At 45.5% G+C, this 24,734-nt stretch overlaps 1 protein-coding gene across 1 annotated transcript in view; it reads right to left on the minus strand.

The window, feature by feature from the left end:
- USP34 (ubiquitin specific peptidase 34) overlaps positions 1–24,734 on the minus strand; it is a 600,284-nt gene that overhangs the window by 425,783 nt on the left and 149,767 nt on the right. The window contains exons 14-24 of the mRNA XM_082250967.1: positions 24,068–24,705; positions 23,285–23,499; positions 19,774–19,889; positions 19,565–19,692; positions 17,746–17,835; positions 16,388–16,483; positions 15,211–15,293; positions 14,671–14,825; positions 14,469–14,582; positions 14,077–14,176; positions 13,821–13,980 (exon numbers count right to left, since the gene is read on the minus strand). Of these exons, the coding sequence (XP_082107093.1) occupies positions 13,821–13,980; positions 14,077–14,176; positions 14,469–14,582; positions 14,671–14,825; positions 15,211–15,293; positions 16,388–16,483; positions 17,746–17,835; positions 19,565–19,692; positions 19,774–19,889; positions 23,285–23,499; positions 24,068–24,705 (1,895 nt within the window). The remainder of the gene's footprint in view (positions 1–13,820; positions 13,981–14,076; positions 14,177–14,468; positions 14,583–14,670; positions 14,826–15,210; positions 15,294–16,387; positions 16,484–17,745; positions 17,836–19,564; positions 19,693–19,773; positions 19,890–23,284; positions 23,500–24,067; positions 24,706–24,734) is intronic.

Below are 24,734 nucleotides of genomic sequence, written 5' to 3' on the forward strand. Positions count from 1 at the left end.
ACCAACTGGTCTGCCAACTCAGCAAAAGCAGAGGGAATCTGCTCACCCTCTAGATCACAGCGCAAAAGTTTAGCCCACTCAGTGTTTGCAACACCAGGCAAAAACGTAGATTCTTCTACCAGAAACATGGTTGCTTTGTTCAACCTGAAGACAGGGAGAGTCCACCACAGGTGGAACAGTCCAGTTCTTGAGGAGTGGCTCCTCAAAAGGGGTACCTCACAGCTAAGTGTTTAGGAACCACGAAGGGGCATTTTGGACGCTCCTATTCTTTATAGACAAATTTGTCAAATAGGGGTTATAAGAAAACACTCACCGTGCGAGGCAGCTTGTCGTGTCAAAATGGCCCGGCCCCTCCACCTCAGCTGCAGCCTCCATATTTAAAATTTCCACACAGAGGTAATCAGTGCGTTAACCAGCCAGCGCCTTCTCGTGCTCAGCTACAGTTGTGGAGGAATAATCCTCGCTATCTACAAAATCAGGGAGCGTGGCTGCAAACCCTGCAGGATGGGCTACGTCCGCAACGGCCGAGGAAGCTTTAGGATCTGACCGAACAGATGAGGCAGGGGGACACTTTCTGCTAGCCCTCCGCCCAAAGGCCACCTCTGTCAGTGCATCAATGGAGGGCTGGGACCCTGAGGGACCTGCATCCTCAGAGGGGGTCAGGTGGGGAAACCCTGGTATGCAACCTTGCAAGGCGATTAACTCGCAGGCCAGCCCCCCTGTCCGATGGGGCTATGGCGTGGCCGACCTAGCGCAGAGCTATGGTCTGTGCATGCTCACTGGCCAGACTGGGGGGACCCCTGGATTTAGATATCCAGCCCGTCGCCCAGTCCGGCAGGTGAATGTAGACCTCACAGGAAAAAAAAAAAGCCATTTAACAAGGAAAAAAATTTGCCAGGATCAGAGATCCTGGCAGGGACCTAGGTCCTGACTAGGCAGAAAAAAAACTGAAGGCCTATAACAGAGAGGGGGGGTGTATACCACCTAGGACTGCCCATAGGCATAGCAAAGTCTTTTTTCTGCCTTATGTCCTACTCCTATAAGGGGCAGTAAAACCTGTGGTTCTGAATAATGGAGATCTGTGTCCGTCAATGAAAAAGAGAAATAGGATTTTTGTACTCCGTAAGTCATTTACTGTCAAGTTATATTGCTGCCTACAGGAGGACAGGACACTGACAAACAAAACAGAAAAAAAACTGTAGGCCAGCCTACGATATCCCCTCCTCTACCCAGCACAGCACTCCGGGCTTCACTGCAGACAAGAGCTTAGCCTATAGCAGTGATGGCGAACCTTGGCACCCCAGGTGTTTTGGAACTACATTTCCAATAATTCTCATGCACTCTGCAGTGTAGTTGAGCATTATGGAAATGTAGTTACAAAAAATCAGGGGTGCCAAGGTTCACCATCACTGGCCTATAGTATGCCATGTTAAGCGTTTAAAGGAAACACCTTCATCAGAGCCAACTCTTCCACACTAGGAATACAATACAAGAAGAAGAGGGATCTAACCACAGGTGTACAGAGCCCATTGAGTCCTGAAAAAATTCCTGTTCCTAACTGAAGGCACCTGTAATAGGACACTAGCCTGTACCGCCTGCATATAGCTTGGAGACACACAGGGCCATCCTTCATCTGAGGATCCCTTAGGTTTATGAACCTCTCTTCCGCATCCAAAAGCTAGTATTCGGAATAACTGCCTTTCAGAGGATCTCCCTTGGAAAGGGGGGGAGGGTAATCAGCATGGATAACTGAATCCAGACTACCTCTCTTGATGCATCAAGGATTCCTGTTCCTTCAAGATGGTGAACACATATCAGTATCTATATGAAGCTCAGCAGTGTTAGAACCAGGAAACCTGACCAAACAGGGATCCCACAATGTAAAAAGAACCACCTGCTCTGGAAAATCAGAATGCTGCCCCGGAGATTTTATGCCAAGGAATGTGCCCTCTACCTAGGAAGGATAAAAAAAAAAAAATATTCTCCGGCATCTGATGGGGAAGAATGATTAAGCCAGGATCCTTACAGGTAGACACACAGGTCTGTTGAGGAACTAGATCCACAACAGAGTAAGGGGCTGAGGTAGACTAAGAAGAGATGGGAGAAAGGGAGGTTTGGTTCTTTAGCTATAGGTTGTCATTGTGGTAAAAAATTGCTAATACTCTGTTGCCCATGGAAGACCTTGAATCGGACGAAACGTACAAAGGGCAGAGCTTAGCGGCGGCATCAGCACGCCCATCCCGAGAGCCGGTGGCTGAGTGATCTGCTCTTTGATATGGTTTTGCTTGTGGGTATCCATAACATTTAAAAAATGGGATTTTTGACTTACCGTAAAATCCATTTATCTGAGATAATCGACGGACACAGCGCTCCATAAATCATTACTGGGTTATATTACCTCCTCCAGGAGTAGGACTAGGTAGAACAAAAAACACCATGGGTCGTCCTCAGCTTGGTATTTAAGCCCCCTCTCTGCTCTGGGTAATTTAGTAGCAAGCCGTATTAGAAGTATCAGAACTCCATAGAGGGGTGGGTGTCCGTCAAACTCTGAGAAATGGATTTTACGGTAAGTACAAAAATACCATTTTCTCTTTTGTTCATCGACGGACACAGCGCTCCATAAATCATAACTACCGGGATATCAAAAAGTAGTGCCAAAAGGAAAAATGAGAGGTGGGAAAAATAACCCAAGAATAAGAGTCCTTAACCTGGACACAGGAGCCCCATCTGAAAAAATAAAAGTTTAAATAAAAACACCCCTTTAAGAGGGAACAACCCCTCCTAAACCGCCGCCTGCAAAACTTTGCAACCAAAAGAAGCATTCACAGATGCCAAAGTATCAACCTTATAGAATTTTGTGAAGCTATGCCTTGTAAACTTGCGATATTGGCTGCCTTGTAAACTTGCGATATTGATGCCCGACGACGGAAGACCCAAGAAGCACTCAGTGCTCGAGTAGAATGTGCCATGACAGGGAAAGGTGGAACCTGAACTTTAAAGGAATAGGCCAGAGTCACAGTCTGGTCCATCTGCAGATAGTAGTCGAAGAAGCAGCCAGCCCTTTTCTTGGTCCGTCCATAACCACAAAAAGCAAGTCTGACCTCCAAAAGGACTCAGTAGCTGCTAGATACCCCGGATGGTAGATTAGCCCTTGGGACAATTGGTCTTCTCTTAGAGGAAGCCCCCAAGCGACGTCTACAGCCACCACGATGATTGGAAGATCCTCGCTCTTGATGCCTCGCAGGAAATGCGGAAGAAGCCTGAGGCAAGGAGGATACTGGCCTTATTGTGGCCCTTGAAAGCCTGCGGCGTCTGACAGAGGACCCTGTCACCTTGTCATAAACTTTGGTATCCTCCCGTGGACCAAACCTGCTAAAGGAGCTGCATGTAGGACTGTGCAAACAGAACTGTCTTGAAGGTGGATACCACCAGACTCAGAACCTGTATGCAAATCGGTAGAGAGAACTGTGACAGCAGCCGGTGAATCACGGCCTGTGGTTCCTAGAATTTGTGTAGAGGAAGGACCACCGTTGGTCAGAATTAAAATCAGACATAGATAAATCAATTCCCTGGACAGGGATAGGGGGAACCTTAGGTAGTTCGGACATCACCTGAACCTTTGCGGGAATTAAATCCGCACAAGGAGACTCAGGACCTAAAAAAACTTGAAAAGAACAAACTTTGCCCCCCTTTCTGGGTACCCGCAAAAATGGGATTTTTCACTTACCGTAAAATCCATTTCTCTTAAGTTCATTGACAGACACAGCTCCTGATCTTCTTAACCATTGGGTTATACTGCCCCCTACAGGAGTAGGGTACTAGGCAGAAAAAAAAAAAAAATTCTGGCTATGCCCATGGGCAGTCCCAAGCGGTATACTCCCTCTCTCTGCTATAGGCACTCAATTTAGTTACAAGCAGTGTCAGAAGAATTACAACTCCACAGAGGGATGGGTGCTGTGTCCATCAATGATCATCAGAGAAATGGATTTTACGGTAAGTCAAGAACCCCATTTTCTCTTTCGCTCATTGATGGACACTGCTCCAGATCTTCAAAACCGTTGGAACATCCCAAAGCATTGTTAAACATGAGGGGTGGGAACGGCAAAAAATTCCTAAGGCTAAACAGTAGGCAACCAGGAAACAGGAGCTCAACCAAAACAACTGGAGCCAACCTGAAAACAATACACCCTCAAAGAGGATCAGGTACTCTCAACAGCAGCCTGCAAAACCTTGCGGCCAAAGGAAGCATCTGCAGATGCCAACACTTCCACTTTTTTTAAACTTTGTGAAAGTGTGCACCGACAACCAGAAGGCCCAGGAGGCACTAAGCGCCTTAGTAGAGTGCGCCGTAACGGGGTAAGGAGGAACCTGACGCTTGATGGAATAGGTCAGAATCACTGTGTCTAATCCATCTGGAAATGGTCGCAGAGGAAGCAGACAACCCTTTACGAGGCCCATCCGTGAGCACAAATAGTGAGTCTTACTTCCTGAAACACTCGTAGCTGCCAGGTACACCCTATTTGCCTGGACCACATCCAAGGCATGCAAGGCAATTTCCTTCGGATGTTTAGACCTGGGACAAAGGGAAGACAATACAATGTCTTCATTCAAATGAAAATCTAAGACAACCTTTGGAAGGAACAACGCACAGGGGCGAAGAACAACCTTATCTCTGTGAACCACCAGGTAAGGTGAATGACAGGATAACGCCACCAGTTCCGACACCCTGCTTGCAGAGGCGATAGCCCCCAAAAAGGCTACCTTCTGGAACAGCGTAAGCAGGGGACTCTCCCCGAAGATTCTCAGAGGGAGGCTTCAGGAGCGCTGAAAGCATCAAATCGAGGTTCCAAGGCCGTAACGGAGACCGTACTGGAGGAACCAAATGTCAGACACCCAGAAGAAAGGTATGCACCAGGGAGTGTGTGGCCAAAGTTTTGTTGGAAGAAGACCGCCAAAGCCAACCCCTGGCCCTTAATGGTACCCAAGGCCAATTTCTGTTTAACCCCCCTCTGAAGGAAGTTCAAGATCCGAGCCACCGAGAAGGAGCGAGGATGAACCCCAAGAGACTCACACCATGCAATGTACGATTTCCACGTACGATAATAGATTCTCCTAGAAGTAGATTTCCTAGATTTTAACAGAGTTGGAATCACCAACTTAGATACACCTCTATCCATTAGCACCTGGAGTTCAACAGCCAAGCCGTCAAAGCCAGCGACTGTAAAGCAGGAAGATTAGTCCTTGGGACAACAGATCCTACCGGAGAGGAAGCTTCTAAGGAACGTAGGGGGGATCAGCCCCACCAAATCGGCGTAACAAGCCCAGGGAGGCCAGTTGGGAGCCACTTAGATGACCGGAATCTATTCTGCCTCAATCCTACATAGAAGTCTTTGAAGAAGCTGGAGAGGAGGGAAGGCGAAAACCAGAGGATACTGACCCCACGGGGCCACCAACACGTCTGTGGCGTCCACCAGAGGATCCTGCGACATTGCCACAAACCTTTGCACCCTCTTCTGTTGAGCCGAGAGGCCACCAGATCAACCTCGGGGATGCCCCACCGGAGACAACTGATGAAACACAACTGATGAAATGCCTCTGGATAAAGGGACCACTCCCCTTGGTCCAACGCCTGTCGACTGAGGTAATACGCCTGCCAGGTTTCCACCCCAAGAATGTGTACGGCAGAGATGGTGGCAGTGATGGCTGGAACTAACTGTTCTGCCCACCTTAGAATGCCGGCTACCTTCAGAGACAACATAAGCCACGGCTGTGGCATTGTCCAATTGAATGCGCACTGGACATCCCTGAGAATGATCTGTCCAATGGTCCAGGCAAAGACTGATCGCTGGGAGTTCCAAGACACTGATCGGTAGTCTGGACTCGTCCAGTTTCCAGAGCCCATGAGCAGAATTCTTGCAGAGGACGCCTCCCCACTGGGATAGGCTGGTATCCGTGGTGACCACTGTCCAATACAAGCGGAGGAAGGATTTGCCCAGCCAAAGCCCCGTAAAATGATGCCACTATATCAAGGACTACCTCATTCCCCGGCTCCGCCGGATCCGACTGTCTAGAGACTGGGGAGTCTTGTCCCATTTGGTCAGAGTCTCCCTATGGCAGGGACCTCGTACGGAACTGTGCAAATGGAACTGCCTCGAAGGAAGACACCATCAGGCCTAGCACCCACATGCAAGTCAGGAGAGATGACCATCTGCAGGACAGCAGAAGACGAATTGCAGCCTGCAATTTCTGGAGTTTGTCCAGAGGAAGGAGCACTCTGGCTAAGGCCGAGTCCAGAGTCAGACCGAGATAGACCAGCTTTGTGGACGGAACCAGAGCAGACTTCTGAAAATTCAGAATCCAGCCGAACTCCCTCAGAGTTCGTATGGGGTTTTTCAGGTTTTCCACAAGAGCAGTAGGAGACTCCGCTTGCAGAAAGAGGTCGTCCAAGTAGCCCAGTACTGCGATCCCCCGTTGGCATAACAATGCCAGCACTGGGGCTAACACTTTTGTGAAGACCCAAGGAGCAGAGGCGAGACCAAAAGGGTAACACCACAAACTGAAGAGGAGGAAGAAAGCAGCGCCATCTAAGTGTAGTGTGGACAGTTTATTAAGAGGTTAAAAAGGTTTATACTCACAAGGATCAGTTAAAACCAGCGTGATATGCGAGAAAGATCATCTGCTCTGATGAGGCAGGGGGCGCTTTACGCTAGCCCATCGCCCAAAAGCCACCACAAAAAATTTAAAACAAAGGGACAACCCCCACCGCGCTGGCAGCACCACCTAGTCGCCAGGCACAAAGCACCAAGCAATCCTCAGCAAAGAAGGAGAGGACTCCACCAGACTCCCCACCCAGCAGAAACAGGCACCTGCAGCACCAGGACAATCTGCACTCCATGCGCAGTGAACAAAGTGAAAAGTTCCAGGAGCCAGCACCAGGGAATGGGGGGCTTCCACCACCGAAATCGCCACCCACGGGGCTCAACTGTCATGGCCGCCGCTATTTTCAATGGCAAACAACCGCAAAATGGCCACTGGACTACACAAACATGGCCGCCATGCATTGAGCGCACAGGCTACAAGAAAATGGCAGCACCACGAGGCTCCCAGGGACCCAGGAGGTATCCCTAGACCTCAAAGACAGGCTGTATTAAGGTTGCTGAGTCAAGTTTATGTGAAGTGATTCAGGGGCTGTGTAGGGCATGCCGTTCTGAAGTGTGACAGGCTTGAGGAACATCCAACTGTGAGAGGGGGAGATGGAAGTCATTCCATCCATCCAGACTGACAGGATCCATCATTCTAAAGTGCGGTTAGACCTCTTGAGATGTGGGGTCTAAATGTTTAGTAAGCTCCATTTTTTTGTATAAAGGTGGCTGGTGCAAAGAGTTTGTATTCGCCGTGGACTACCTGAGCTTGAATTTTACACTGGACTCCAATTTGATAATTTTATGAGCTCTGAACTCTAATTTACAATCAGCTGGAGCGCTCTCACTTGATGATTGAGACAATAAATCCTCCCTGAGAGGAAGTCTCCAAGGATTGTCTGCCGCTAGCCTGACCAGGTCGGCATACCAAGCTCGGCGAGGCCAGTCCGGCGCCACGAGAATGACCGGAATTCCATTCCACCTCGATCCCGCAAAGAATCCTTGGCAGCAACTTAAGAGGAGGAGGAAAGGCAGACAAGCAGCTGATACTGACCTTGGCCCACCCGCGATCACTCTCACACGACCATGTCGGCGTCAGCCTTGCGCAGGTGACCATGCTAAACTTCTCAGCATCGTTCCTGTTGAACTTCGCAAATGTTTTTTGCCTATGACAGAACCTGTGGTGCCACCATTGCACCCGCCAGAGGGTCCCGGGAGCGGGCCACAAACCTCTGCACTATCAAGTGGCGACGCCAACAGGTCCAAGTCTGGAGTGCCCCAATAAAGGCACAACTGCTGGAACACCTCCGGGATGAAGGGACCCTCCCCCTGCACTCAAGGCCTGTCGACTGAGGCAATCCGCCTGCCAATATTTTACACTTGGAAAGGGAACTGCGGAGAGAGCTGGAACAAGGCGCTCTGCCCAACGAAGAATGCCTGTCACTTCCAAGGCCGCAAGGACACCCTTGGTGCCCCCTTGGTGAATGACATAAGACTTGTGGCGCAGTCAATTGAATGTGCACTGGACAGCTGCTGGTGCCCGATCCAGTGAACTAGGCAAAGCCGGATCACTCTATGCTCCGGGACATTGATCTGTAACCTGGATCCTCCAGGGACCATAATCCCGAAGCAGAGAACCTGCCGAGGACTCCTCCCCACCCGGATAGGCTTGCATCCGCGGTGACAATAGTCCAGTAAAAAAGGGAGGAAGGATTCTCAGATTAAGACTCCCTGGTTACCCAACTCAGCCAGATCCAAAGTCCAGAGAGTTTAGATTCTAGTCCCATTCGAGAAGGATTGCCTTCTGGGGGATCCTCGAGAGGGATTGAGCGAAAAGGACAGTCTCAAAAGACGACACCATCACTCCCAGAACTCGCATGCAGGTCTGAAGAGACGACCATGTGCTGGACAGTAACAGCTGAACCGCAAACTGAGGTTCCAAGAGTGGTTTCCCGGAGGGAGAAAACACCATGACTGAGATGGAGTCCAAAGTCAGGCCCAGATAGTCTAGTCCCATGGAAGGGACCAGGGATGACTTCTGAAGGTTCAGAACCCACCCGAACTCCTCCAGAGTTCTCATGATGACTTCCAAATTCGTTGTCAGCACCATAGGGGACTCCACAGGGAGAAGCAGATTGGCCAGGAAACCAGGACCTATACACCCCGCTACCGCAAAAGCGCCAAGACCGGAGCCAACACCTCTGTGAAGACCCGAGTAACAGAAGCGAGACCAAGGGATAGCGCCACAAACCGATAGAGATCAGATCCTACCCTACGGCAAAAACAGAGAGCCCGTTGATGTCCCGAACATAACGGAATGTGAAGGTAGGCATCTTGATGTCTATGAAGGCCAGGAATCCCCCTGATGTAGGAAAGCCACCAACATGTGAACCGATATCATCTTGAATTTCCGATCCACACGGAACCATCAAGGGCCAGTAGGTACAGCTTGTTGAACCAGAGCCTAAACTGCCCCAAGAGCACCTGCAAGAGATCTGGGGACAGCTCTGAGGAAACTGGCTTGGCACCAGTGAAACATGTCAGCGTAGACGTCATCAGCTTGTCTCTAATTGAATTTTGACCATCGTGACCATCGGGCACCGCACGGCTGGATCTTATCCGTTCCCCCACCCCCTACGTCCGGCGTGATGTCGGGCTGCTATTGACGTTCCTGTTCCCGCCATAGGGAAGCGTGCAGAGGGGAGCCAGACACGGGAACGCCTTTGCTGGAGTGCACCGTCTACAGGTCATTTGGGTCAACATCTCCCGTGAAGACTTCCATGGCTTACATTCCAGGATGGTAACTCACTATCTCCCCTATAACAGTCTCTTTATTTGATATGGTTTGAGAGAACTCATCATTCACACCACGTTGGGGTTACCTGAGAGTTTGTGTATATCAGCAAATCGCATCTGCCTGCCATTCAGTTACCAACTACTCGGCTCCTGTTGATTCCAGGTTCTTCATATAGGACCCTAACATTAATCACATCCATTCAACCATTGTGATGAGCTCTTATTTGAGGAATTACATCGGCTGAACTGTATATGGGCAATACTTATGTGATTGATTCCTTGACCCTGGGATTGTTTGATCTTATTCATCTTATACTGGTTTATGTAACCTGATATTCCTCATCACCATCATCATTATGATCATTATCATCAGCACTACCATTTAATTATCTTGGGAAGCTCATTTATCCAACCCGGGTTGATGTTTTTCATGTGGATGATACTGTGTTTTTAATCTGATTTTATTCATGTTATGTCACACCTTATTACACTGATTTTGCTACCTTGCACTGGCACATGTGCCTAATAAAGTTTATTTTTGTTAATTTGCATAACGGTGTCCCTAGTTGACTCCTTCTCTGGGGGGATTCTTGTTCTCTCCATACCCCGTTTTTTTTTTACAAGAGATCTGGGGACAGTCATACATTGGAAGGGTAACCCCTACTGGAAAAAACGGATCGAAACTCGATCTTGCAACTGGACCGCATGACCTCCTGGACCCAGCTGCTTGGGATCCGGGCCAGCCGCAGATCTGAGAACCGGCAAGGACGTCCCCTCACCCCATAGATGGGTGAGGACGCATCTTCAGGCCGAGCAGGCCTTGTCCGCAGGTCTGGGGGAAAAAAACGATCTCTGTCGCCAGACTAGGGTCGTTTGGCACCACCCAAGGAAGTCTTGAAGGACTTCGCCACATGGACTGTCCGAGGGACGAAGAAACTGTTTGTGAGCCGACAAGGAGGGACCCCATCTGCGACGCAGGCCCATACCCTTGTTAGCATGTGGAAGAAAGGCACTCTAACCCCCATGAAACCCTTATACAAGGTCATCCAGGGCAGCGTCAAACAGGCGATCCCCCTGAAAAGGGAGATCCCATTAAGGCCTTCTAAGAAGTTTGATCCGCAGACCAACACTCCAGTCAAGTATACGCCGGAAAACCGCCAAACCGACAGGAGATCCAAATAAAGGAGCCGCATCCAGCGTGGCATCGCAAACAAATTGCAGCCCCTGCGCCAGCTGGTCCAACAGCTCCCCCAGGGCAGGAAGGACTTGCCCCTCACCAAGTCACTGCGTTGAAACTCCGCCCATCAGGCAGAGTCTGCATGGCAAGGGCAATCATGAACACTGTTCCCAGTGCAGACCCCACCAGGAAGTACAGATCGCGGGCCACAGCCCGCGCCATCCTATCCCCCAAGTCCTTAAAGGACAGGGATTCCTTCACCTGGAACAACGGTAGTCCTATCCAGCCTAGAGACCGTACGTCCACCATAGGCGGAACAGTCCACTGTACCAGAGACACCTCAAAAGAGTAACGTCTAGCAGGACCACACAACAGGACAGAAGGAAACCCAGGAGTATGAGGGTCCGACCATCCCAGGGAGGGGGCCCGCATCCACCCCAAAATCCGCCGGGGGGGGCGTTTACTCACCATACCAGGAAAACGGGCGGGTGCCATCTCCTGGCAGGACCCCACCGAAGTTGGGGGGGGGGCTGTCGGTCAAATAGGAACGCTGTGACATAAGCCTAGACCCTGTCGTGTGCGTCCTGGCAAGACGTTTAACTAGCGGGGCCAGTCCCCGTCCAGTGGGACTATGTCGCGGCCGACCCAGCGCGGATCTAAGGCCTGCACACTCTCGCTGGCCTGACTGGGGTGACCACTGGATCTAGATTATACAGCCCGTCACCCGGCCCGGCATAGTTGCTTGAAGATCTCACCGGAAAAAATTCCAGAGAAAAAGGCTAGCTAAAAAAAATCTACATAAAAAATACTTTTATGCCAGGACCAAAGATCCCAGCAAGGAACTAGGTCCCTTCTCCTGACTAGGCAGATTAAAACGGACATCCTATGCAGGAAGAGAGAGGGTGTACCCTCTTGAACTGCCCATAGGCATAGCTAGAACTTTATTGCCTAGTGTCCTACTCCTGTAGGGGGCAGTATAACCCTACTGATATGGATCAGAGAACTGCGTCCATCAATGAACGATAGAGAAAAAACGTTCTGCCTTTACAATCCCTTTAATTTGATAAGTACACACTATAGAGGGATATGCTTTGTTCATATGTCAGGTCTGAGGTTTACAACCACTTTAAAACTTATCTCCAGGTTTACATTACTTTGAATAGTTTGTTTGGAACAACATGTGCCCACTGGGCACGCTGCTGCATAAACTTGCACCTGGTTTCTGCCATTGGTATGTAAGGGTATCCCCCTGTGGGGTACTCACAGAAAAGGATGCAGGATTGGGGTAAAAGCATGTGAGCGAAGTGAGTACGCAGTAACCCGATGATGACCATTCTGTAGCAAGGTACTTGTGGCACCAGGATTTGAAAAGTTTACCACTAAATAAGGAAATAACTTCCAAACACATTTCCTGACCATTTTTACATATAAACGGAATATATTTAGGATGCACATACATAGTGTAATGCAGTTAATGGGGAAATGATGTCTCATACTTGCTGTGGGACTACAGCAACAGTTAACAGTATGACCCAGTCTTACCATGTTGCTGATACCTATATAGAGTCTAGGTTTTTCATGTCATGGTAGGTGAACCCTCCCCCCTTTCTCCCACAAAGGGGTCTTAAGAGTCTGGATTTCATAGGGATGGACCACAGCGCTGGACCTGTATGGCACCCTGCAGCTAACTACATGCATTGCACCAAGCATCAAGGTAAGTGCCCAAGTAGAATCTAGTGCCCAAAAACAACATTACAGGCTGTCCCCATGATATGCAGTCCAGGTGTGGCTTCCACGGCTCCACTGAGCTTGCACTGATCCGATGCACCCCTATTATTTTGTTAGAAGTAAAATGAAAAACTAGTTTAAGCAAAAATGATTTTCTGTAAGGGAGAATAGGCCCATCATCTTAGGGCAAAAAACTGGGGATTCACAGGGTGATGTAGCATTATTAAGGGATGCCCAGGAGGCGTGTCCTCAAAAGGTTTGACACTGTTCAATCACCTAAAGTTACTAGCCTGTAACCCTGGGTCTAGGGATATCAAGCCTGTGTCCTGTACTGTACGATTTACATATATACACACAAAGTTTCTAAAACAATTACTTAAGGCATATACATAGAGCTTAAGGCATTTTTTCCTTTTAGCTTATTATCTTTTTCACATGCACAATGAAGAAAAAAATGCTGAAAAAAATTCCCTTTAACTTAAAGGACATGTAAATTCAGTAGAAGCAAGGTACATTTTTTAATGTAGGTAATGACATGTGAAAACCATAATCAAATGTAGCTGTGTGAAAGAGAAGACGTTTTGTACCTTTTTATGAGGTTTTATCCTGCAATAACGTGACTGCACAGTCCTCCTTCAGTTCCCTCTCCCTCTAGAGTGGGCGTGTCCCACTAGTAAGTGGGCAGGCAGCGTCTGATGTCACACACAACAGGGGACGTACATTCCCTGTTAGTCTGCATAGTGGGCTTGTATCTGTATTACACACAGCCTGCAGCTCTCCTCCCCCTATGTAATCACTTGCTGGCCAGCTCCTCTCTCCTGTTCTGCAGCCGATCTCCACCTCACACAGTGCCCCAACATATACTGTACCTGTAGCAACAGCTCTTCTCACACACAGTATAAACACACTTTCTACACTTAAAACTGCTTCTCACTGATCCTAATCCATCTGGAGGTGGGGGATGTGTGATTACGGGCTGACAGATTAGAGACAGAGGCAAAGAACATTCACAGTGCATGCGATGTACTGAATCTCCTCTGTCCATGAGTAGGATGGAGATCGAGGATGCCAGGTGTAGGTTCGGCCCCTCAATATCTCCTAGCAGGCACATAAGGGATGCAAACTGACCATGCTATGAGGGATAAGCCATTATGGCTAACGTGGTCAGTTTGAAAAAGGAACTCAGGGAACTGTCAGAATGAGCAGGTATTTTTCAGCAACTTGCTCAATAAAAAAAGTTAGACAACACTCGCTAATCAGTAAGCTCAATAGAACGCATATAAGGGTTTTTCATTTTAGGGGTTACAAACGCTTTAGGTGATCTAGCATTCATATTTACAGCATACTGTATATGACCACATAGTAGGTTGACTTATTTTTTTTTTTAAGAAGATACACATACAAATCAATAGAAGAAACCACCACTTACGTATGTGCATATGAACTAGAAAGCAAAACAAATAAAAAGTATAGCTTACCGTCTCCTAAAAGCTTCAAGATGTGTTTTTAGCATCAACAGGCCTCTTTCAATGATGGTGAGGCTTGACTGTGCATCCTGCTCAAGGCTACTAGAAGCAATCATAAGGCTTTCCATACACTTACTAATGAACTCGTGCTCTTTTTCCAGCCCGGTTTTTCCTGAAAATAAATTTATCGTAAAGCACATTAAAAACAAACACTTACCAGATACAATCTAAAAACGATCTCTTGTGATCGTTAAAATCTCATTCTCACCATTGATATAATAGGAGTTGATATACTGAATAGCAGCACGGCTTACGTCTCCACTGTGGGCTCTAAGTGCAATGCCCCAAAACTGGTCCATGCCACACAACTGAATAATCAAAACAAAAATGCTTTTTTAATGGATAATGCATCAACTAGGTCAGTGTGAATAGAACAGCAGTACTTCTATAATGTATGGTAGCCAATATAGCATAGAATTCAGAAGACTGTCATGTCAGTCTATTACTCAGTGATATGTGAGTAAGGAGAGATTTGCATACATTGACATTATCAGTAAAGGTTCTAGAGAACCAGGCATCATCTATCATTTTTCTTGGTGTTCTGGCTACTCAATCTCTGGGATATGCCCAGCTTTACTATAAATTGCAATCAAAACTCACCTCAGAATTTGAGCCCCCATCATAAGCACTGGTTGCTAGGCGAGCAAGATTACAAAGGTGTTGAAAAAGGTTCAGTCCTGTCATGCTGATTGTTTCAGGTTTTAGCTGGGGCATCTACATATAAAAAAATTTATATATATTTCAAGATAGCACTAGTACTGTTGTACACAAAGAAAACATGACCTATCTACAGTTGAATTACCTTTTCCAGGAATAGATGTTTATAGGTCTCCATTCCCATAGCATGCTGGTCCTTGCTGCGCACCTGATTTAAAAACCAATGTAATGCATCATCATAGCATTCAAGGTCTTCCACAAGGCAGTGCCACAAGATGTCTACCTGCTCCAAACTTAACCCTATAAAGAAACGAAATGTGAAGTAAGCATGCAAAATCTCTAATATGCTAACAGTTAAGTTAAATTAGAACTTCAGCATGGGTAAGGGTTAAAACTTCAGTCAAGCTTTTCAAGTGTATCAAGCGTACCCCACACTATGGAGATTACTCCCCACCCCCCTCTTCCTGAGCCAACCATATGACAAATGTGGTAGATATTTCCATATATGAAGGGGTAATTCCCCTTAACAGTTGCCTTGGATCAGGACATCCCTCTTAACAGTTTCAGTGACAACTGCAAAATTTGAATCTACCCTTACTCTCTGTCACGATGACAATAGTCATCCATGACAATTATTGGGCACAAACAAGCTATTGAATCCAATTTAACCAACAAAAATACATACGGAAATGGTCTGGTGATCCCAGAGTTGAGAAAACACATGTCAAAAACTGAAGCCGTACTTGAACCTCAGCACTGTGGCTGTACCTGTAACAGTAAAAATCAAAAAATTACAATAGAATTTAAACTAATAACATATCCAAGTCTGGCTAAAATGTTCTTAGAAAGCTTCATTTTACTATTAGGGCTCATGCACAGAGTTAAAAAACAAAAATGCAGCCTGTAAATGCACTTCTTTATTAGTCTATGCGGTCATGCGCACACAGGCAAATTAGAAAAAGGGGCATTCATCCCAGTGCCCAGAGAATAAATTAATTTTAAACATTGTGGCAAATAGAATCAATGAATGCTTAACATTCTGAAAGACGTTTAAACTCGGGTGCAAAACCCAGCTTTAGGTATGTGTTTTAGGTGGCTTCTTTTCTGCTAGAATAAAGAAAGGGGGGGAAAAAAAAAAAATGCCCTAAGTTTAGTATTTACTTCCGATACCTAGAAGCATTGTTTGCTCTACTGTAAAATGGACTAGGGTTTTTTTTTTTTTTTTTTAAATCCTCCTAACAAACTGCTCCCCCCTCTTAAATAGGCTTTCAACGACATATAAAGAACTGTAAACAATAAATCCACAGAGAAAGTGTGAAATCAACCTAAAGAGACATTAAATCCTATTTTTAAAAAGAAAGAAAAAAAAACAAAAAAAAAGGTAACATTCAAGTATGTATTCTTAACTGAAAAAGTGCCTTCTAGTGCTTCAACCCCCTCCAAAAAGTTCAATTTTTCTTGCTATGACCTGACTTCCTGTTAGAGGGTAGCGATGTTCATTCTAAATGGTCCCACTGTAGGTAGGGATGTAGCCACCCTCTCTGGTTTGCTCCCGAGATGGACCCAGGGACTATGGGGTTTGTGAGTGTAGAGCACTGCATATGACTGCAAGGACAGTGCACTACTTGTTCCAAACAAATGGAAGTGAGAGGGGAGAGGATCTGTTCAAGAACTCAAAGCGGATGTTAGAAGGAGGCAGAAAAAAAAAAAAAAAAAAAGTTAAATGAAAAATAGGTTACGGGTCCCATTAGGCAAAGTAGGAGTATGGAATATTTTTTAAAAATATGTATGTTTAGTGCAACTTTAAGCTGCATTTTTTATATTTTCATCATATCATAAGCAGGTTTTCTATATACACTTACAAAACATGTTTGTGCCTCCCATCACGGATGGATTGGATATAGTGCACCAGATTATCAAAAAAGAGTTTCATCATGTTGAGTTCCTTCTCTGCCCACCTAAAAAGTTATAAGGTTTATATAGAAAACATTACACTGTAAAAAGGAAACATTTACGTAGAAACATTAAAAAAAACACACACAATCGGAAATATTTAGTAGCGTATTGGTTAGCAACTGATTGTTTACTAACATTTACTAACGTCTTTTTTACTACCTTTGAAGTGATTCTAAAGGCAGAATGTTTTTTTTTTATCTTAATGCATTCTATGCATTAAGGGAAAAAAAAAAAAAAAAAAAACTTTCAGGGTGCAGCTCCCCCCTTAATACTTACCTGGGCCCCATCTCTATCCAGCGATGTGCATGAAAGCAGAGGCTCTCCTGGGTCTCTCTCTCTCCTTATTGGCACACATAGCAGCAAAGAGGATCACCATTGCACATATCAGGTAATTAGAATGTTTGTTATAAAAAAAAAAAAAAAAAAATCACAACCTTCAGAATCATTTAAAGTAGCACTTTTAGGTTTTCCAATTTCTTTATTAAAATATTTTCTTCTAAAATGACTATCGGTCCCAAAGCCTATGATTTCACTGTTTTGTGCAATAACATGTTTCTATTCTGTTAACATTCGATGGAATTACTAGACAGCCATGAGTTATAGGATAACCATAATGCTTGGAAAGTACCTAGCCACAGCTGCAGTCACCCGGGATGAGGAAATGGGACTAACAACAAAACTGTAAAAAAAGATTTTCCAAAAGAAAGCACAAAAAAAAAAAAATAAAAATAGTGAACCCCCACCTCCTAAAACTCCCTTGAAAACCACACCCGATCTGACTCATGAGTAGTACTTTCTATGGAGAACCACCATGCTGTCCAGTAAAATGCAACCTCAAAATATGCCTGCAGGTGGAGCAGCCTGTACAGTAAACCCCCCTCCATTGCGGGGGTTACGTTCCGGACCCAGCCGCGAAAAGTGAAAATCAGCAAAATAGAAAAACCCTATTAAAATGCATTGTAGGCATGTTTTTTTTACGGTCACTGTATGTGTAAAAGCATTTTAAACACACTTTTAAAACAATAGAAACTCATTTAAACACATAAAAGATACTGAGAGACATAGCAAGAGCTATGGAAAACACAAAAATATTTTATTTTTAATGATTTATATAGTAAAATAACATTATAGGCTTACCCGTAGGTAAAAAAAAAAAAAAAAAAAAAAACATCACATTCAGTTTTCTACCACTTTAATGAACTGATAAAAGGTATAGTTCATATCTACTACAGATCTACTAAAATAAAATAAAAAAAAAACCTACATTGTGATCCAGTGGGTGTCATAACTGCTCCCGAACTGCTGGAAGGTCCCAAATAATTTAGGTAAAAGTCTTAGAGACACAACAACAGACCTAAAAATGACAAAGGAGAAAAAAAAAAAAAAAAAAAAAAACTTTACAGGGGAATTCTCAGCTCAAATATCTCTAATGTATGAAGTATTAAGACATGCGGAGCAAACATAACTCACATAGTTGTGCTATTCAAAAGGTCAATTAAAGGGCCAGTTCCATGAAAACAAATATTTTATTATTTAGCTTAGCACCTGCTTCATATATGGTTTCTGGAATCCTGTGTATATGATCACCTGAGTTTTTAGTGCTGCCTGCCCAAACAAATATAGGTTTTCTGTCACTTTACATTCTGGACGACTACAAAATCAAGACGAAGAATGCATTAGGGGAGGTGGCAGGCTCAGGAACTCTGCAGTGAGGATACTGCAGCCGGAGTCACTGGGACTTGCACAGCCAGTTTAAGACTCTCCCACCAGCAAGCACCCATTACTAAAAATCAGTTTTGGTAGGATGATCTTTAAATCCTACTCTAGACCCAAGAATAAAACATATTGCAGCTTACCAGTCCTTAGATGTAGTGGCTACATTCGTTTTCTTTGTTTCAGGTGTTTGCCTTTAATTTTCACCTGGTGATCTGGCCAGTAAACACACTCCCTATCCATGTGTGAAGGTGCTCACTCGTGTACTAGATCTATCACATTAGAATGCTTTAAGCTGGCCATAGATGGGTAGAATTTTCGAATGACAACGGTTAGGAAAAGGCTTAGAGAAATGTGTACAAAATTGTTCCGAACATTCGAATGGCCTTCAAAAGATTTTCTTTGCATTTAACATTTGATATCGGAACGAATGAACGAACTTCACTGTAAACCACATGCACTGCTAGAAATTAGTTTGCGAAAAACCGTCCATCCTGCTCCTTCAAATTTTCTCGTCATTGCGGTCAACAACTAATGTTGATTTGACTCACTAATGATTGGTGGTGAGTGATGATGGGTGCTGATTAGACCATGATTGAGGCAGGATGGCAAGTCAATCCTCGAAAAAGATGATCCAAACAATCTCACAGAGCCAACAACACATCTGCCAGGAGTCCATCAAGTCAGTGTACCACATCTGCATCTACTCCCAGAACAAACCTTAGGAGAAAGGGCACGCTTTGAGGCAATGCCAACTGCTCTAGGCCTGGAATACACTCTGCAACTAATTAGGTAGTTATTACCAGAATGGGGTAGTGGAGAGTGCCCTATGCGGAACCCAGTGCCCAAAGGTTATATCCAGGCTGGTCCCACATTGCCCAGTGCAGCAAGGTGCGGCACTCCAAAGGCCAATCTGAGGATGGGCCATGTTGGATAGTTGCAACCCAGAGACCAGCTCTGACAGTGATACTGACAATTTTGATTAAAGTTAAAAAAAAAATTACTCTAAAAGGTGTAGGACCACGTCGTGGTCCTACATTCTTCCAACCTTGCACCCGACCACCTTGGCTTCCCTAATTCCCTGTTTTGCACCTCCCAGTCCGAGGGAACTTTCTCCTCTTCTCCCCCCCCCCCCCCTTTCTCTGTAACCTTGTTTCCTTCCTTCTACTTTTCACCTCATCTTAAAACCCTCGTCCTCCTTTCCCTCCCCTCACAGCCAAATGTAAAGAATGTTCCTAAAAAGCAGAGTAGCACAAGTTTATGTTGTAAATACATTGTACAACTTATTCCATGGAGATCAATCACACCTTTATTACTGCGTTTAATTTAAGATAACCTCTATAAATATGAAATATTTACGTTTCACCCACCTGTTATTAGCAAGGTTTTCCAAGCAGCCTTCAATGAAACGCATTCTAATTTGCCTGTCTGTAAACCAGCAAACCAAGGAACAAAGAAGCTTCTCTGCTTCATTAATTAAACCCTCAGACAGGTGAACCTACAGAATACAAACAGAGCTGGTTACATGACATGTGTGAGCATTCAGTGCTCTCAGACTGGTTCTATCAAATGAACTCACAGCATCCTCATCTTGAACAAGATCCCAAAGAAGAGTATTCCCCTTCTTGCAAACGTTGTCCAAGTTGATGTCCATCACTGCATTACTGTTGTACTGGTGTTTATGTACAGAGGGACCTGAACAACCATTATTAAGGAAAAAGAAACAGCAGAGTAAATAGGTTGCCGGAAAATACCAAAAAAAGCAAGTCTATATACAACAGCACAAAATTACTGCAGCAAGCATTACGGAAAATAAATTATTACCTGAGGATTTTTAAATCTATTAATAGGAAACTAAAGTTATTGCAATGGAAGCACATTAAAAATTTTCAGCCATGTCTTCCTGAAGTCAGAACTAATTAAAAAATGTAAAAAAAAAAAAAAAAAAAAACTGGATTTTTGACTTACCGTAACATCCTTTTCTCTTAAGTTTATTGACCGACGCAGTCCTCTGATCCATATCAGTAGGGTTATACTGCCCCCTACAGGAGTAGGAGACTAGGCAGAAAAGTTCTGGCTACGCCTATGGGTACACCCTCTCTCTTCCAGCATAGGATGTCATTTTTGTATCAAAGCAGTGTCAGAAAAATAACACCAACTCAACTCAAAATAGAGGAGCGGGTACTGTGTCCGTCATACTTGAGAAAAGGATTTTACGGTAAGTCAAAAATCCAGTTTTCTCTACCGTTTTTTGACAAACGCAGTCCTCTGATCCATATCAGTAGGGACGTCTCAAAGCAGTGCCATAAAATGAGGGGGTGGGAACAGCAGAAAAGATCAAGTCCCCAATGCTAAACATAGCCAACCAGGTAACCTAGAACTCATCAGAACAAAAGATGAGGCCCACCTGAAACAAACAGTAAATACCCTCAAGGAAGGCCAAAAGCCCTCCAGACAGCAGCCAGCAAAACTTTGCGGCCAAAAGAGGCATCTGTAGATGCCAGCAAATCCACCTTATAAAATTTGTTAAAGGTGTGAACAGATGACCAGGTAGCCGTCTTGCAACCCGAAGCACAGATGCCTGTATGGCAAAAATCCCAGGAAGCACTAGGCGTCCGAGTAGAATGCGTCGAACCAGGGAAAGGTAGGACCTGACCCTTAATTGAATAAGCCTGCACCACCATCTGTCTGATCCAACTAGAAATAATTGCAGCAGACGCAGGGCCATCCTGCTCTTGGGCCATCCGTGAGTACAGAGAGCGAACCTGCCTCACAAAAAGACTCAGTAGTCGCCAAGTACACCTTGAGTGCCCGAACTATATCCAGAGTATGCAATGCACATTCCTTAGAATGTTTGGGCTTAGGACACAAAGATGGTAATACAATTTTCTCGTTCAAGTGAACACTAGAAACCACCTTCGGAAGGAAGGACGGATCCGAACGAAGTATCACTTGTCTGAACAGTTGTGCCAACAGCCCCCCCAGGGCAGGGGGGACTCGCTCCTCACCAAGTCACGGCTTTGGAACTCTGCCCATCAAGCAGAGTCTTTGCGGCAAGGGCAATCACAAACACTGTTCCCAGTGCAGACCCTGCCAGGGAGTAGAGATCGCGGGCCCCAGCATGCGTCAACCTATCTTCCAGGTCCTTAATGGACAGGGATATCTCCACTGGAACAGCAGCAGTCCTATTCAGCCTAGAGACCATAGGTCCACCTTAGGCGGTACAGTCCACCTTACCAGAGACTCCTCAAAAGGGTAACATCTAGCAGCCGCTTAAACACCCCAGGGGAACGTCTCAGTCACATTCTTTATGAGCATGCAAGCAAATTAGGCTGCTCCGGATGGCATGGGTGCCAGATGCAACCTGCGCCTTCAGGCGCAGCCGCCGCTGCATCCTCCAAATTGCAGGGTGTCACGCACCGAAAAAAACAGTGCATCCACCAGCGCCTGTATCATGCACGGAGACCGGGTGCGAGGTAACAGAGCCGGCAGGGAGGCCCCCGTCTGCGGCGGCTAAATCACATTCAGAATCCGAGACAACGCATGAGGCAGGGGTAGGTGGAGAAACGTTTCAGCGTACCGCGACCTCTCAAGGCCACCTCCACCCGGGCCCAAATGCTTCTCGAACTGCTGAAAATGCATTGATGAACAGTGGAGCTCCGGAAAGGCCCTGCGAACAGAGAGAAACCCAGGAGTGGGAGGGTCCGATCATCCCAGGGAGGGGCCCATGTCCACCCCAAAATGCGCCAGGGAAGAGGGGGGGAAACGTTTACTCACAGTACCAGGAACACAGGCGGGTGCCATCTCCTGACAGGACCCCTCTTCACCGCAGTAATGGGGGCTGTCTGTCATATAGGAACACTGCGACATAGGCCTAGACCCTGTAGTGTGTGACTTGGCGAGACGTTTAACTCTCGTTGCCCGTCCCCGTCCAGTGGGACTATGTCGCGGCCAACCCAGCGCAGAGCTAAGGCCTGCATGCGCTCGCTGGCCTGACTGGGGTGACCACTGGATGTAGATATCCAGCCCGTCACCCATCCCAGCATAGTTTCTTCAAGATCTCACAGGAAAAAATTCCAGAGAAAAAGGCTAGCTAAAAAAAATCTACATTAAAAAAAATACTTTTATGCCAGGACCAAAGATCCCAGCAAGGAACTAGGTCCTTTCTCCTGACTAGGCAGATTAAAACTGACATCCTATGGGACCCTACTGATATGGATCAGAGGACTGCGTCCGTCAATGAACGATAGAGAAATATAATTTATATAGAATCTGTCAAAAGGATTTATACCAACTAAGGTACAGATATAGCTCTGTATTAACTAAATGCAACCCCATCATTTGTATTTTCCCATAAAATATGGGTATTACATAGAGTTTGTGTGCTCTAAAATTCATATTATATTTTTGATAAATGGATGCACAAATATCGTCCAAAATAAAATAAAAAAAAAAAATTTTACAGGCCATAAAATATTATGGCCTGCTCTACTTCCCCCATCTTCCTAATTATCGGAGTTGTCATTTGATCCCGCACTCTGCATGGTTGCATCTCTTCTCCACCCTCTCTTTCTCTTCACACAGGGACTTGGGCAGCAGCAGGAGCCGCTGTCAAATGCTGAGAGAAAGTGGGAGGCAGGGCCAAGCCCTACTGCATGTGTCCATTGAGCGCAGCTCCACAGACGTACACAGCTCGGGAACAAGCATGCATGTGCACCCAAAGCAAGAGGCTTGCTATGGGGGCAAACTGAGAAGAGGAGCAAAGATCACATGCAGGGGAATCCAAGAAGAGGAGGTTCAGGGCTATACATTTATTATTTAAATTTTTTTTAAATTTGCCTTTACCCTTGACCCTTTAAACTTACATTAAACTAGTGTAAAACTAGTGTAAAACTAGTGTAAAACTAGTGTAAAACTAGTGTAAAACTAGTGTAAAACTAGTGTTAAACTAGTGTTAACACCAAATTTAACTATCAGTTTCCTATACTACACCACACACACACACAGCTTTAAAAATGGATCACATGCATGCACATGTAATGATACAATGTAAACACTACACTAGTGATGCAGTAAAGAAAACCTCTTACCTTGACTCAGATGCTCATGGTAAATAGAAGCCAAATTGGGAAGGTGCTGCTGAAGGTGTGAGGTCAGCTCGGCATGGGAATTTATCTGTACAAGTTCTTCCTCACAACCAGACTCTTCACCATCAAAGTCTGCCATGTTTTTCTCAGACTTTGCACTTACTTGTGAGCTACTACAACTCACATCATCCGCACTCAACATGTCATCTACCATGTGCCTGGAAGAAAGGTAGAATGGTGTAATGCTCACTTGAGAAGGTAATTTGGACAGATCTAACAGTAATACCCCAGCTGTCCACCTGCCACTGATTTGAAAAGGCTGGCTACAGGGACCACCTGTACCTCTGACGAGTAAACGCAGCTCTCTTCATGGGTATACGGGTCTGTGTCCATGTAAACGGGGCCCGAAAGTATGAACTGGCCCCATATATTACACGGCTTGTGAAAGAACAGAGAAACTTTGTTAAATTATCACAAAATGCAGTATTGTATTTCTTTTTTTTTTTTTTGTTAGGTGGGATTTGAGTATGCTTGTCCTGGTGATGTGTTTGAAACTATCAAAGCAAAAGTTACATTTAAAAAAATTATAATGCACTTAGTGATAAACCTGGACATTAATCCAATATAATTATTGCCATAATAAAAAGGTTATTGGTTACTGTTTTCATAAGTATCTATCATTAGGATACAAATTAAATTGCAAATAATGGGTCTCAAATTTGTGCCTGATTTGGATTGTACAGAGAGAAGTTTTCTAATTATTAAAAAAATCATAAAATGACGTACCCTTCATGGTGGTGGTGGTGATGGTGGTGATGATGATGGTGGTGGTGGTGGTGATGCTGAGGACCAATAAACCGTCGGCAATTAAACAGCTCATTCCCGATAGCCTCTCCCAAGAAGTCTCCACTACGGGCGATGCAGGTGTCGTGAGAGCTTTGCATGTGGCCACCACTCATCTCCCCCGTCATGTCATGCTCAGGCTCTTCTGAATGGGAGCAGGCATCCAAGATGCGAATGCGACTATCACCTGGTTGAACAGACTCTGAATTAAAAACCAGGTCCTTGCATGTGCCATTGCTTGTTGCACCTATATCCGCTGTCCCCTGGGGATCCCCTAAACAAATACCCGCTTGAGACTCCAATTTTCTCTTCTGTAGGTCAACTGCTCTGCTGCTTTTGGAAGGGTTGTGAGAATGCTCCTCTTCCTCCTCCTCCTCTTCCTCCTCCTCCTCTTTTAAAGCTTCCATATCTGCTATGTCCTCTGAATGAACCTCGCTGCCCGGGCTGCCTGCAGACTGACTGGCATGACTGGAATTGACCTCATTGCTTGAGCCATCGCTGTGCCCACTGCTACTTCCTGGACCACTGCTGGCATCTTCACCACTGTTTGCGGTTTCATCTGAACTCCCTTGCATAGACTCCTGAATAGATAAAAAATAAACATGTTAGG

The sequence above is a fragment of the Pelophylax lessonae genome (genome assembly GCF_965119305.1).
Source record: "Pelophylax lessonae genome assembly, chromosome: 3".
Lineage (NCBI taxonomy): Eukaryota > Metazoa > Chordata > Amphibia > Anura > Ranidae > Pelophylax > Pelophylax lessonae.